Source organism: Castanea sativa, chromosome 8 (assembly GCF_040712315.1).
Source record: "Castanea sativa cultivar Marrone di Chiusa Pesio chromosome 8, ASM4071231v1".
Classification (NCBI taxonomy): domain Eukaryota; kingdom Viridiplantae; phylum Streptophyta; class Magnoliopsida; order Fagales; family Fagaceae; genus Castanea; species Castanea sativa.
The window spans coordinates 53,791,306-53,805,335 of NC_134020.1; the positions used below are offsets into that span (position 1 = coordinate 53,791,306).

A 14,030-nucleotide genomic window follows, 5' to 3' on the forward strand; every position below is an offset into this window, starting at 1 on the left:
ATTCTCTTCAGATTTATTATGCATGCCACATTACAAACCAATTGGATGCCATTAGTAGCAATAGAAATCCTTATAAATTTGTGGATTCTAGTTAGTTTAATTAATAAAGTTTCTTATTATCAAATAAGATTTTTGGTGGGTTTCAGTTAGTTTAGCTGGTAAAGTCTGTGATGGTTGTATAAAAGATTTGGAGTTCAATCTCCGTTTACACAAAAAATTGATTGGTGTCTTAGTCTGATAATAAAGAGTTATTGTCAGGAGTGGATGTCATAAGTTGAAACTCTCTTTAAAAAAAAAATATTTTTGGGGTTCAAATCACACCTACACAAAAAATTATTTGGTGTTTTATCCTGATGATAAAGAGCAATCATCATGAAGCTAATGCCATATCGTATCTCGTACATTTAATATATTGTAAAATATTAAAAAACTCAAATTTTGTACCATTTATAGATAAAAAGATTTTTTTTTTATTTAACAGTTTTCTTAACCTATAAACATCATGATTCTTGTTAATTATGACATGCATGAGAAAAACATACAACTCAAAGAGTAAGTTTGACAAAAAACTTGTTGAATAAAAATATAATGGGAGAAGAACATTGACCAAAATTAGCTTTTGACTAATGTTACACTAGTTAATGATTTTGTATTAAATTAATATTTTGTAAATCTTATGTGTTTTGTCCACATTATATATGTCAAATTTTGGATTAATATATTATTGTCTTTTTTTTAATGAATCAATTGATTATTGTTTACTATCAAAACCATAAAAATCATACATTAAATTTAGAGTATTTTAAATTAATAAATAAAATTAATTTGAACAATTTATCAAGAAAATGATCATTAATCTTCATTTTTCTTTATATTTAAATAAAAGCATGATGGGTGCGGTGAAAATATATTATTTAACCGTTGATTGATTATATTGGGTGATGTAATATTCATAGATGTGCATGTGTGTGTATCAACTGACATAATACAAAACATTCAATAAGTCTAAAGTCTATGGATATAGCGTTTTTTATAATTGTTTACATAACCCATCACGATTGATACATAATACAAATTGTATCAATAATAAATTCAAGTAATAGTGATATTCTTTCTAAAAAAAGTAAAAGTGATATTACACCATCGAAGGATAGCAACCTAATGGTAGGAGTCCCTTGAACTATCAAACCTTGCGAGTTCGAGGGTTGTGGTTCGAGTTGTGGCGCTTTAGTCTAAATGTTGTATTCACATGGATAGCCCCAAGCAGCTTTGGTAGTCCTATGTCATAAAATTCGGGTTTAAGTGGGCAAGGGCAGTGATATTGCACCGTATAAACTCTTTTTTTTTCATTAAAAAAAGAAGTAAAAGTGATATTACTCCGATTACAACCATCTATATCAAAAGTGATATTACTCCAATTACAACTATCTACATCAAATTACATGGACAAACAACTACCATAAGAAAAGTTATAAAAGTATTATGTCTATGCTCCATACTCCATACTCCATAGCATTACTCTAGTGAGTATTGGCTACCTAGTTGGTCTCTCTTTCTCGGCCGTAATAGTACTGATCATATGGGGTCCTGTTTCATGTGGATATGTAGGATTCTCTTCCCCACTTGAAGTCCTTAATAATTTTGATGACAATAAATGAGGAAAAAAAAAAAAATCAAAGAACTGTTGGTAGAATAATCGAGGCAGAGGAATATTACTTTGAGTTGTTCCACATCAAAACCTCAGCAATCATTATGAAACGGGCTCCACTTCAGCCAACCTCTTTGCTTAGCTCATTTATAAGGGCCTTTGTGTTTTGTGTCATGTCAACGTTATCTACTAGGAGTGCAAGTTTGCAACCACTGAATTGTAATGCATTTGCACACGGAAGAGATCAGTTCACTTTGATTGTTTTCAGCTTCTCAGTAACTGACTCCACATGCTGAGGGCTTGGCCCCAAAAACGAAAAACAGAGATTCCAAATTCAAATCACAACGGCTATGGTGAAAGTATTTCATACATGATGCATCCAATACGTGCATTATTATATCTCTTTATCATATATATATGAATTCCATTATTAGAGCATCGATATCGTCAGAGTGATGCTATATTACTTACTACATATCATAAATGTGACACCGATATAACATGTGTCTAAAAATTATTACGTGCTACTTTTGTATCTTGTCAAGTGTAGTGAAGTACTAAAACTGAAATTTCACCCCATTTACCAAGGAAACTAAGAGCTAAGGTCATTTTGGATGGCATTGCTCATGAAGTAATGCCATGTAAACTTGGATGGAGTAATGTAACAATTTTTTGGCATTGGGGAATTTGTATGAGATCCTCAAGGAAATATGTAGAATAGCAAGTGAGAGAACTTCCATGGGGGCAATACTGAGGATGCAAAAGCACTAGCAGCGGTAAGAGCCATGGTTTGACAAAGAAATCAGTGTGTAAGATATCATCATTGAAGGGGATGCTACAACCATGATCTTTTTTGAGAAACACTGCAACCATGATTTTGACAATTAGATTGGTAATACTAATATCCAATAGATCCAAGGTCATTTGATTGAAGATGCCAAAGATGAGACCAGACACCTCATAAATGATGTGGCTGTACATTATTTGATTTGAAAATAACATCTTAATCATGAAATATAATAGACAAAATGAAGAGAATTTATATGGAAAGGCTCTTACTTCCACCTATAAAGGTATTAATTGTACCGAAAAAGGTTTTGTTAAAGTTTTAAATGTTCTAACCCTAGGAGTTTTGTCGGACCGTGAGCTGTGCCATTCTACTTCAAAACTAATTGGTGATGAAGAAGACACACTCAAATCTTTTATGGCATACGACATCACACCACGCAGGCTTGTTTTTAAAGTGGTTGTAGGGAGTCAAATTGTGGTCCCTCAACAAGCTTAAAACTTATTCAGTGGAAATTTGGATTGAAGAAGCACCTACATTCATTGTAAAATAAGACCCTCTCTTACATATTCACCAATGAAATTTAAACTATCGCAGTATAAAAAATAAAAAAAATTACCGCATTTATTATAATGAAGAGCAAACTTTGGCTCTAAACATTTTTTTTTGCTAAATGGCTCCAAACATAATTAGAGTTATCTTTTCAATCCCATTATATGGTAATTTATAAAATTATTCATGTGTATTTTTAAAAAAGTCACATGATTCTTTAAAAAAAAAAATCATATGACTAAAACTACACATGGATGATTTCTTTAATCACCACTTTATGGGTTGAAATAAGATAACTCCAAACATATTTGGAACTAAACTTTTCCTCATTAAAAAAAAAAGTCATATCATATACTTCCAACAAAAATAAAAGTTGTGGGTTAGCGGCCAGGATCTTATGGAGTAAGACGCTCTTCTGCTGAATCAAATATAAATCCTCTATACCACCTTTTGTGTTCCATCAATCACAATTTGCTGTGTTTCAATTTTTTCCATTATAAATCTTAGTCATTTTATAAGGAAAATTTAAAACAATACACGATAATTTGTCATTGTTGAAACATAAAGTAGAATACAAAAGTGGTATAGAGGATTTGTATTCTTACTGAATCATTCAATTCTCTCCTATTTTTATTTAGATGCAAAATTCATGGCATTTAAAAGCCAAATAAATATTACCACGCACCCTTAGCATGATGGTCACTCCACAAGTACAAAGTACATGTGGGGCGTGGGGGACAAGGGTCAGGATTCAAGTTTCTAGAAGATAGCTAAAGTAGAATTTCTATCTTGTATAACAAAAAGTCAATAAATGTCACACATCTTGCTAAAAATGGAAGGAAATTAGGTGGAAAAATTCAGATAAATGTCACACATCTTGCTAAAAATGGAAGGAAATTGGATGAGATCATTCCCCAGGATTGAGATCCCGTGCAATACTCGTTACTTAATACCTCTCAATGGATGAGATTAAGAGTTAAAAAATTAATTTTAAATCTCAACTTTTGGATCAAAAAAGTCTTAAACTTTTTATCCTTATAAAAATTTCAAATTTAAGGGTTGAAATTGGAAATTATATTTTTAACTCTCAATCTCAACCATGAAAATGGATATTGCATGGGATCCAAATCCTTCATAACTCTTGTTACTCATTGCAAAATGTTTAGTATATATAAAAAAAATTTTGGGGTACACTCCAAAGTCATTGAACCTTGAGACTATGGCTCGATTCATAAAGGTTCACATATGAATCCCTTGCTTAACTCTTATTTTATTTGGTCTATGTGAAATTGAAGTATTAAATGTGTGGGGGAAATTTTGCTTATGTGCAACTAAAGTATAAGTATGTGGTCCAAATTTTGTAAGAGAGAAAGATCCCAAAAAAAAAAAAACTTATAGACGTGTTATTTTATTGGATTCAACCAAGTAATGTGTTTTTATTTTCCACAAGAATTAGGTAACCTTAATAAAAAACAAATAAATAAATTTTGATCCATGTAATCTATATTTGTTTGATACATAATAAGACATGTGGGAGTAGTCAATCCACATTCACAATATGATACTTTCTCACTTGGTTTGGTATGTATTACACATAATACGATCTTATCTTATATTATCTCTCTTTCCCTATGTATGTGTGTATGTTTCTCAAATAAAAAAAGATACATAGTGTTGTCGAGTCATCCCACATTGATAAGGTGTGATATTAAGAAGAGATTTATCACTTACTCCATGACACTAACTACGTTTTGGTGTTGGCGTATGAGCGTTTTCTCTTATCTCATTCTCTTTTTTCTATATATACGTATGTATTTCTCAAATAAAATAAAAAAAAGTCACATAAGCAATGAGTCCCTTTGTATATATTTTTCAAATTTATTAATTATTATTTTTTAATTAAGAATAATTAAAAAAAAATTAGAAGGAGAAAATCCGGGAATCGGCATAATAAAATGGAGAAGAGCGAGAGCAAAATAAAATAATATGCCGGTTGCAAAAAGAGAAGATCCTGAAGGGTAGTTTAGGGAAAGAAGAAAAAAAAAGTCCCGTCGTTTTAACGTCTTTTCTTTAATTCTTTCCCATCTATCCTTCATATATATCGAGGGAAACCGTGTCCCCCTCTTCCCTAATAAAAAAATAAAACACAAACACACAAACACACACCTCTTCAAATCTATCTTTGACCGTCGTACTCTCTCTCTCTCTCTCTCTCTCTTTCAGCTATTAATTTCTTCATCATCACAAATATCCAGAGTGCCTTTTCGCCGCTGTTACTATTTGCAGTCTCTCTCTCTCTCTCTCTCAGAACTCACAGACTCTCTCTCTCTCTCTCTCTCTCTCTCTCTCTCTTTCTCTATTTATCTTCTTCTTCTTCTTCTTCATCTTCACACTGACTCACTCATACTGAATAAACCAGTTTTTGTATTTCTTCGAATTCGTTTTTCATCGATTTCGTAACAAACTCTCTCTGATCCGACGGCCACGATCGCCTCTTCTCTCCAATCGTACGCCTACGCCTCCCTCTTTTCTCTCAACGTAAGTATTTCCTCTCTCTCTCTCTCTCTCTCTCTCTCATTCATTTCGCTACATACACACACATACACACGCATCACGTATATATATATATATATATATATATATATATATATATGTATGTATGTATGTATGGATGGATGGATGTGACGGTTTCGGAATTCATCGTTTCCGTTTTTCGGAATCTGTATTTCAGTACTGTTCATGTTTATCTGTACGTAATTTTGATTTCGTATTTCTGTTTTTGTTTTTGTTTTTTTGTTTTTATTACTTTTGCTTTCTTTTTCTTTTCTCTTTTTTTTGTTTTTTTGTTTTTATATGATACTGACAATTATTATACGTTTCGTTGATGAAGTTTGATTTTCAATAAAATTGATATTTTTTAAACTTGTATTTTTATTTTAAAAAAAAAATGTTTTCTATCTGATAACATGCAATGATTCAAATTTCGAATTTTGTATGTTTATCTAATCTTCAAAGTTCAATTTGAATTTCATTCCATTTCATTTCGGATTGGAGATTTAGTTTTTCCATATATATAGTTTATATATATATATATATATAAATAGTTTTTTATTAGTTTTAATAATATGACCGTTACTTAGGAATTAAGTTTCCAGTGTTATTCTTACTTGATCAATGATCAAAGTAATATTCTGATTCTATTATCAATTTTCTTAATACAATCTGCATGTAGATTTAGTTTCTTACAAGTTTATTTATTTATTTTAAATTTTGGATAAGTATGTGTTTTTTGATTCAATTTCTGATTAATGATATTTTTCATTACTGTGTTAGTGGTTTTTTTTTTTTTCCCTCTATGATTGCTGGAGCGTAATTAAGTTTCTGGGAAATGTTAATTAAGGTTATAAATTTTAGTGTTTTGATATTGGTATTGAATTATGAGCTACTTAGTAATCTCTTTAGGTTCCAATCTCTAATAATGATATAATTAGCAAGGTTGAAATTCCATGACATACACGTGTTTCTAAATTTACATAAAATAGAAATTGCTTATATTTTCTTAAAAGATTCAGCCAGACCTAAAATTTTGAATCTTTACGTTTTTGAAATGGGGTTTGGTTGTTAATTTTGACTTTGGAAGAATTTACTTTTATATACAATTAACATAACTTTTGGTTCTTGTTTTTCACTGTATTTTTTTATTTTTTTATTATCCGTGATAAGATTGCAAACTCCGCCTTTTTACTGTGGTAATTAGTGTCATATATTTTGTTCATAATTGACCAAGCCTTGAAAAAGGATGAGGGATGCGATAAGTTGGCGGCGAGCATAAAATCTACTTTTACTTTTTTATTGATGGATCATCCATTGCAGTATAGTGATAGATTTCATTATCACATTTTCTACTGTTCATCACTATGTGGGAAGTGGATCCATATACTATTAACATAAAGTTTGGGTCTTTTGGAAGAATTTTCTTTCATATATAATTAACATAAAGTTTGGTTCTTTTTGTTAGAATTTTCTTCCATATGCAATTAGCATAAAGTTTGGTTCTTTTTGTTTTTCAATGTAAAAATAAAAAATAAAAAAATTAGTAGCGATAGATTGCAAACTTCACCGTTGTTTGTGGTTAGTGTCATATATTTTGTTCACAACTAGTCCCAAGCCTTGAAAAGGGATGAGGGTTGTCAGTTGATGGCTGACATAAAATAGAGTTACATTTTTATGAGTGGATCTACTGCAGCATATTGATAGATTGCAGTTTGTAAAATATCACCTTTTCTATGGTTTAACACTATGTGGAAGTTGATTGTATAGTTGATTGTCTACACTGTAATGATGGAATAAGACCATCACTTAAACCATAGAAAAAGTTTGCGCTATGGACTTTCATTAGTGTTGAATTTTCTTTAAATTCTCTAGTTGTATTATTTTTAAAGAATATTTTACCTATCCAATAAAGAAAGAAAGTTTGAGATTTTGAGATGTTGCCCAACTGGATTGTATGGCTTGTCATTTTCGGATTCTTATAAACTTCTGCCAATTCAAAATTTTTCTCTCATTATCTGTAATGGTTCCTTGTGTGATGATGGATTTGTACATAAAATTATAAATAGATTACCCTTGGAAATATTATTTTTCATGCAACTTAAAATGTGTGTCAAGATTTTTTTTGATCAAAGGATTCCTTAATTGTGGGCTTGTAGGTGTCTAGGTAAAATTAACCTTTTACAAATGAAAGGATTCCTGAATTTTCTTTGTATGTATGAGATTCTTTAATGCTATAGATATAACAATGGATACAAGGTGAATGTTAGTCAATCACTACCCTGTAGAGAGCTTCCTAATGAGATTTATAAACGCTAGGTCTTTCCTGCTAATGTTCTCATGATATTCGATTTGGGGGAAATCCTGCTTCGCATGATGTTGTTAGATTCTTTTAGGAACTTTTTGAACCATTTGTGGAACTTTCTAGAACTGAGCAATTAGATCTTGTAATCTGATTCAAATGTTTTTGCATTTTTCTAATTTGGTATGTTTCTTTATTCTAAATGTCAGTATAGTGTTGTTTACCAACGTGTTGACATTTTTATGTTAAGCTTTCCCCAATTTTTATTTCTTTTGTCGATATCTTCCAAAGCCACATCCATGGGACTCTAATTCTATGATATATATTTTTTTCCTTGCTACATGGTTGTTAGGATCTTTCGTTTTTTCTTGTTTTTTGTTTATTTTTTTGTTTTTGGCCAATCAACTACTTTCTATTTCACTACCATTGTATAGATTAATTTCGTGTTTTATACTATATATGATTTGGTGTTGAGGCAAACTTATAAACATTGACTCATGGTTTATAGGGACAAATGGTTTTTAAAAAATAACTTGTGTTTATGTTTAAAATATCTCACTGTTCTAGAGTCTTGTATACTATTTAGTGCTTATATGTTTTGACTTTCTATTAGTTTTCTATCAGCCTACTTATCCAAAAAAAAGGTTTTCTATTAGCTTTAATGGTCTTATATTTTTAGTAAGGATTGGCAATTTAGGAAAAAAATTTATTTCCTTAAATACCTACCTTATTTCGTTTTCTTTGACTTGTAGGCAATAACAAGTTACATCCCTTGAAAATTAAGGTTATGGAGCCTAATGGGCAGAGGAGAGTGAGAAAAAAGGACCATCTTGCAGAAGCAAATGGTAATGGCAGTCTAACGAGTGTTGGTGAAGAACTTGATCCATGGACTGCATGGGCATACAGGCCTCGTACCGTTTCCTTGCTACTTATTGGTGCCTGTTTTCTTATGTGCGTGCTCAACTCAATTGGTAGTTTTATCTGATGATATTTGAACTCATCTCACAAATTATTTATTAGTAGTTTAGGCCTTGATTTATAGACATTCAAATACATATTCCTTTTCTAAATATTTCCTACCTCGATGGAATATTTTCTTTCCCACTGAATTTCTGTTTTGGTTCTCTGCTAAAGCCTTTGCCATCTGCTGGTTGCTGCGCATGTCTAGTTATATGGAATTACTGATTTCTTTACTGGTTTTAGTTGCCAATAAAAAAGAAAAGAATCTACATATGTAGATTGCTATATTCAGATTATCCTCTTAAGTGCGTAAAATAATTTTTCCACTTATGGAGTGTGTGTAACTCACCAGTAAAAAAGGACTTTACATGCATGCTACTGCCAGGGAGATTAGGAAGAAGCATATATAAAACCTGGTGTTTTGAATTTCTGCATTAATCATGGAAATTGAAAAAAAAGGGGCTTTTAGTTTATATGTTTGTTCAAGAGGCTTCTGTGCTTGTCTCTTAGCTCTCAACTGTCATTTCTAATAATCCAGCAGCATTGTTTGTATGTTCTATGATGTTCCTATATGCAGAGGATTGGCTTTGTTTAAAAAGTAATAATGCCTTGGATGAGAATTTTGCTGCTGCACTTTCAACTCAATGTTGTAGCGTATGTATAACGTGTAACACTAACATCCTCAGTGGGGAATTTTTAATACATGGAATTAAACTGTTTGTGTTTCCTCTTGTTGCTTGTTGATGTACATACAGCTGGGCAAGTGGAGCCCTTGATCCTGATAGTGGTGCCTCTGGTGATGTTGTTACATCTGTTAAAAGGTTTTTTCTTATTTTTTAATCTAACGAAGTTCATTTGACTTTCTTTTCTTTTGCACTTTTTAATATCCTCATGGTTTTGTGTAGGGGTGTATGGGCTATGATTGCAGTTTTTCTTGCCTATTGCTTGCTGCAAGCCCCATCTACGTAAGTCGGTAACCAGATCATATTTATTAATAAACAATCTGTCACTTGATATTTAGAATCTTCATTGGTTGGAGGGGGGATATTTTAAAATTTAGCCCTCTGATACTACATATGTAAAATTATATTCCTTTACAGGATTCTTATTCGGCCACATCCTGCAATTTGGCGCCTAGTACATGGAATGGCTGTGGTGTACCTTGTTGCACTCACTTTTTTGCTTTTTCAGGTTGGTTCTCCTTTTCTTCTGGTGTGTGCAAAATGAATTTCATTTTCCTGTGTATGTGCATATTTATATATACAATCTCAAATTATGGGGGTATTTTTGTTGGAAACTTATGCCTTATGCTCTGTTCTTTCATTTGTGGATTTGCAATTATATTCCTCAATTAATAAACATCTAAAATATACCTCTCATTGATGATGGTCATTTTATAAATTGAGGTGTGTGCTGAACAAACTTCAGTTTTGCATATTTCCTCGTGTCTGCCATTTCTTTTCCACCTTCTTCTCCCTCACTTAATTGTTTATGGCTGTACTGTCATAAACTCCAATTAGTGGTCTTTGATTTTAACTTTTCACCTTCTCATTTTCTAGAAGCGTGATGATGCTCGGCAATTTATGAAGTTTCTCCATCCTGATCTTGGCATTGGTAATGCTGTTCTTCTTTACAAAATTGTTAATTGATAGGGATATTTTTTTGTCATTGAATTCGTGATGTATTTGACGTTTGCAAAGCTTTTCATTGGTTAATGGAGCCTCTTCCCTTTGTAAGAATACTGTAAAGGGTGAGGTTATGAGTTCAAAACTTGTTGGTTGCATGTATAATTTATTAATTAAAAAATATATTAGCTTGGATGGACAAGTTTATCATTGTTTTTTAAGGAATTCTAATTTTATTTGCATGACTTCTTGCAGAACTTCCAGAAAGATCATACGGTGCTGATTGCCGCATATATGTACCTGGGAATCCCACAAACAGGTTTAAGAATGTTTATGTATGATTTCTTCTTTCACAACTTTTTTACTTCAGTTGTTTCCCCTGCATGTTTTGATCTTTGTGCACATCAGCACAATGTCAGGGGTTGCTGCAGGCTTCTGATTTTTGCCCCCATCTCTTCTAGGAAACACTTTTTGATGAATTTGTGCTAGCACATATTATTGGATGGTGGGGTAAGGCTATATTGATCCGCAACCAGCCCCTTCTATGGGTGTTATCAATAGGATTTGAGATGATGGAGGTTAGTTCCTTTATTTGAGACATACATCTTTTGTGATTTCCATTTTCTGTTCAGGTTGATTGTCTGCATTTATGTCCCTGAACATGTTATCATCTTTGTATGCTCAAGTTGGCTATTTTTTTATTGTGGACTGAATTTTATGTTGGCTTTTTTCAGTTTACATTTCGCCACATGTTACCAAATTTCAATGAGTGCTGGTGGGACAGTATAATTCTTGACATTTTGATCTGCAATTGGTTTGGTGAGATTCCTATTGCATTTTCTCTTGGTAGGGTGGGTTTTTTAATAGGATAAAATGTACTAAGACCTTTGGAACTTTTATGCTGTGGCAGTAAGACCCCCTTAAGGTTCTTTTTTTTTCCCCTGCCAACTTTGGTACAATAACAGATAGACTCCTTTGTACATTCTTTGTCTATTTCAACATTGTTTGCACCAATTCATTAAAAAAAAAATGCATTAAGGCCCCTTGAACTTTTTTGCTGTTGCATGTACGTCCCATTCCTTATTTATTTTAATGATTTGGTACCAAAAAACGTTAAAATAGACAGAGAATGGACACATGGGGTCAATTTACTACAGTTCTAAAGTTTATGTAGTAATTTGGTAAAGAAAAAAGTTCAGGAGATCTTAATGCGGCAGCATAAAGGTTTAGGGGATCTTAGTGTGTTTTACCATTTTTTGAACAATGTTTTTTCCATTTATGAATAGTAAATAGGATGCATAAGAGGATGAGGTATCTTGTGCATCTGTTGCTAATTTTAGATGCAGGATATAATTATTGACATTAGAAGGTAGAAGATTTTCTGGATGTCGCTATGCTATTTAAGAACCATCTGTTACGCTTCTAGGTGTCTTGGGTGTATACTACATTTATTTAAGGAACTGATAAAACTTGGTAAATATCAGAGCATTGAGAATTTCGAGTCCTTGGTAACAAATCTTATGCTATATTATATCAAAAAATTTGCCCTCCGTTGCTAATTTTACTGGTTAGTCTTTCAATTTTGGCAACTTACAGTGTATTTTGTCTTCTTCTTTGCCAAGAACCTTGTAGTTCATTGGCATTGCCTGGTCTCCTACTTGAGAGATCTCGGGTTCAAGTCCCCCTTCTCCCACTTGAGAATTGAATTTTAGAAAAGAACATTCCTTCTTCTTCTTCACTTTCTCTTTAAATTGTATTGATCTTTTTCAGAGTTAGTTAGAGTCTGTTATGACAAGTTTTGTTTGGTTTTTAACAGGTATCTGGGCAGGGATGAATACTGTCAGGCACTTTGACGGAAAAACATACAAGTGGGTTGGTCTAAGTCGTCAGCCTAATATTTTTGAAAAAGTATGTTTAAAAAATATGTTTTGTCTTACGTTTTTTTGTTTGCTTAAATACTAATGATAATTGCAAGTCCTTTCCCTTATATGGAAAATTTTTAATGAGATATGTAGTAGTTGTATCGTAATTTCTGGAGATAGATGGAACTGATTCTTGTGTCTGATGTAATTTTTTGTACGTCGTATGCCTACTTTTTTTGAAACATTTCTGGTTGTTTTGCTAGACAGAAACTTCCTTGTTTTTTGTGGTAGAATATTTTCTTGTTTTGTGGTCTTCTGTCATTCACGGTTTGTGTCTTGAAAATGTATCAATTATTATTTTCTGTTCAGGTGAAACGAACATTTTTACAGTTTACACCAGCTCAGTGGGACAAAGATGAGTGGCACCCCCTGCTTGGTCCATGGCGTTTCTTTCAAGTTCTCACCCTTTGCATCATATTTTTGACAGTAGAGTTGAACACTTTCTTTTTGAAGTTTTGTCTTTGGGTTCCTCCACGGAACCCTGTGATTGTGTATAGGCTGATCTTGTGGTGGCTAATTGCAATACCAACAATTCGTGAGTACAACTCATACCTTCAAGACCGGTACTCTCTCTTATCTCTCTCCCCCAACATGTTTCACATGAAAGTAAATACTACATTCTCAAAGAATTTCTATTCTCAAAAGAATATGTGTAACCTGCTTAATTACTGTGTTAATATTCCAGAAGTAAGGTGAAAAAGGTTGGAGCATTTTGTTGGCTTTCACTTGCTATCTGCATTGTTGAGCTTCTCATCTGCATCAAGTTTGGTCATGGTATGTTAGTCTTTTTTCAATCATCTTGAAGTATTTCTTATTATGTGTGTTGCTCTCCAACCATGTCTCTCTCTCTCTCTCTTGATTGTAATGGCCTTGTTCTTGACATCCACCAGGATTATATCCTAAACCAATGCCTTTTTGGCTGGTAATGTTCTGGTCATCTGTTGGAGGGGCCCTTTTAATATTCCTCATCTTTTGGTCGTGGCAACTGCATCAAAGTTTAGGTAGAAAGAGGCGATAATTTTGCTGTTCCGCTACATGATTCTTTGATTCCTTTTCCTTTGGGGATCCAGCCAATGCTGCTGTAAATGTTCTGCACCTTTATAAATTGTAAATGCTTATTCCAATAGGGTAGTGGATCACAGTCTCTGGAGCACAGATTATTTATTCTTACATGATAGGTAGTGGGAAATGGTTCCAACGTAGGGGTAATGAGTTTTTACTGGTTTGCTGTAATTTAACTGGTATACATTTTTTTTTTTCCTTCACTTGTTGAGCCATATTGGACATTCCAATTTTTCGTGTTGTAGTTTCCAGTTTTTGATGTAATTTTAATTAAATCTAGTTTATGGTGAGCTGTATGACAAATGTAATTGACTAATGTAGCACAAAATTGAGCACATAATTTTAGTTTTGTGGATTCTAAACAAAAAAAAAAAGAAATTGTTTTGAGAACTTGGCTGGACTGGATCAGTGGAATTATAACCGGCCTAGGCTCCAGTTTTATTGCTCAATGGTTGCATCGTATAGCTAATTGGCCGGCCTCTCTCTCTCTCTCTCTCAGCAATTTCTTCTCTTACAGAAATTATACAAAATAATTTACTAGATCTCCCCCTACCATGTTTAACCATAATTGCTCCCCATTTCTAGAAAGGTTGTTTTTTGTTTTCAGCAAGTGTGTTCACAT

The 14,030-nt window shown here is 32.6% G+C and overlaps 1 protein-coding gene across 2 annotated transcripts; it reads left to right on the forward strand.

Annotated features, from left to right (window-relative positions):
• The first annotated feature begins 5,174 nt into the window (after positions 1-5,174).
• On the forward strand, positions 5,175-13,730 carry LOC142608114 (CDP-diacylglycerol--serine O-phosphatidyltransferase 1). Of its 2 annotated transcripts, XM_075779825.1 has the most exons (13): positions 5,175-5,525; positions 8,592-8,790; positions 9,555-9,620; positions 9,705-9,764; positions 9,900-9,990; positions 10,359-10,413; positions 10,680-10,759; positions 10,886-11,002; positions 11,159-11,243; positions 12,241-12,332; positions 12,656-12,909; positions 13,032-13,120; positions 13,237-13,730. In XM_075779825.1, exons 2-13 carry the CDS (start codon positions 8,627-8,629, stop codon positions 13,362-13,364), a joined length of 1,281 nt encoding a protein of 426 aa, XP_075635940.1. In that variant the 5' UTR covers positions 5,175-5,525; positions 8,592-8,626; the 3' UTR covers positions 13,365-13,730. The 2 variants fall into 2 exon arrangements, with proteins under 2 accessions (XP_075635940.1, XP_075635941.1); XM_075779826.1 differs by lacking the exon at positions 5,175-5,525 and having other exon boundaries at positions 8,596-8,810.
• The last annotated feature ends 300 nt before the right edge of the window (positions 13,731-14,030 follow it).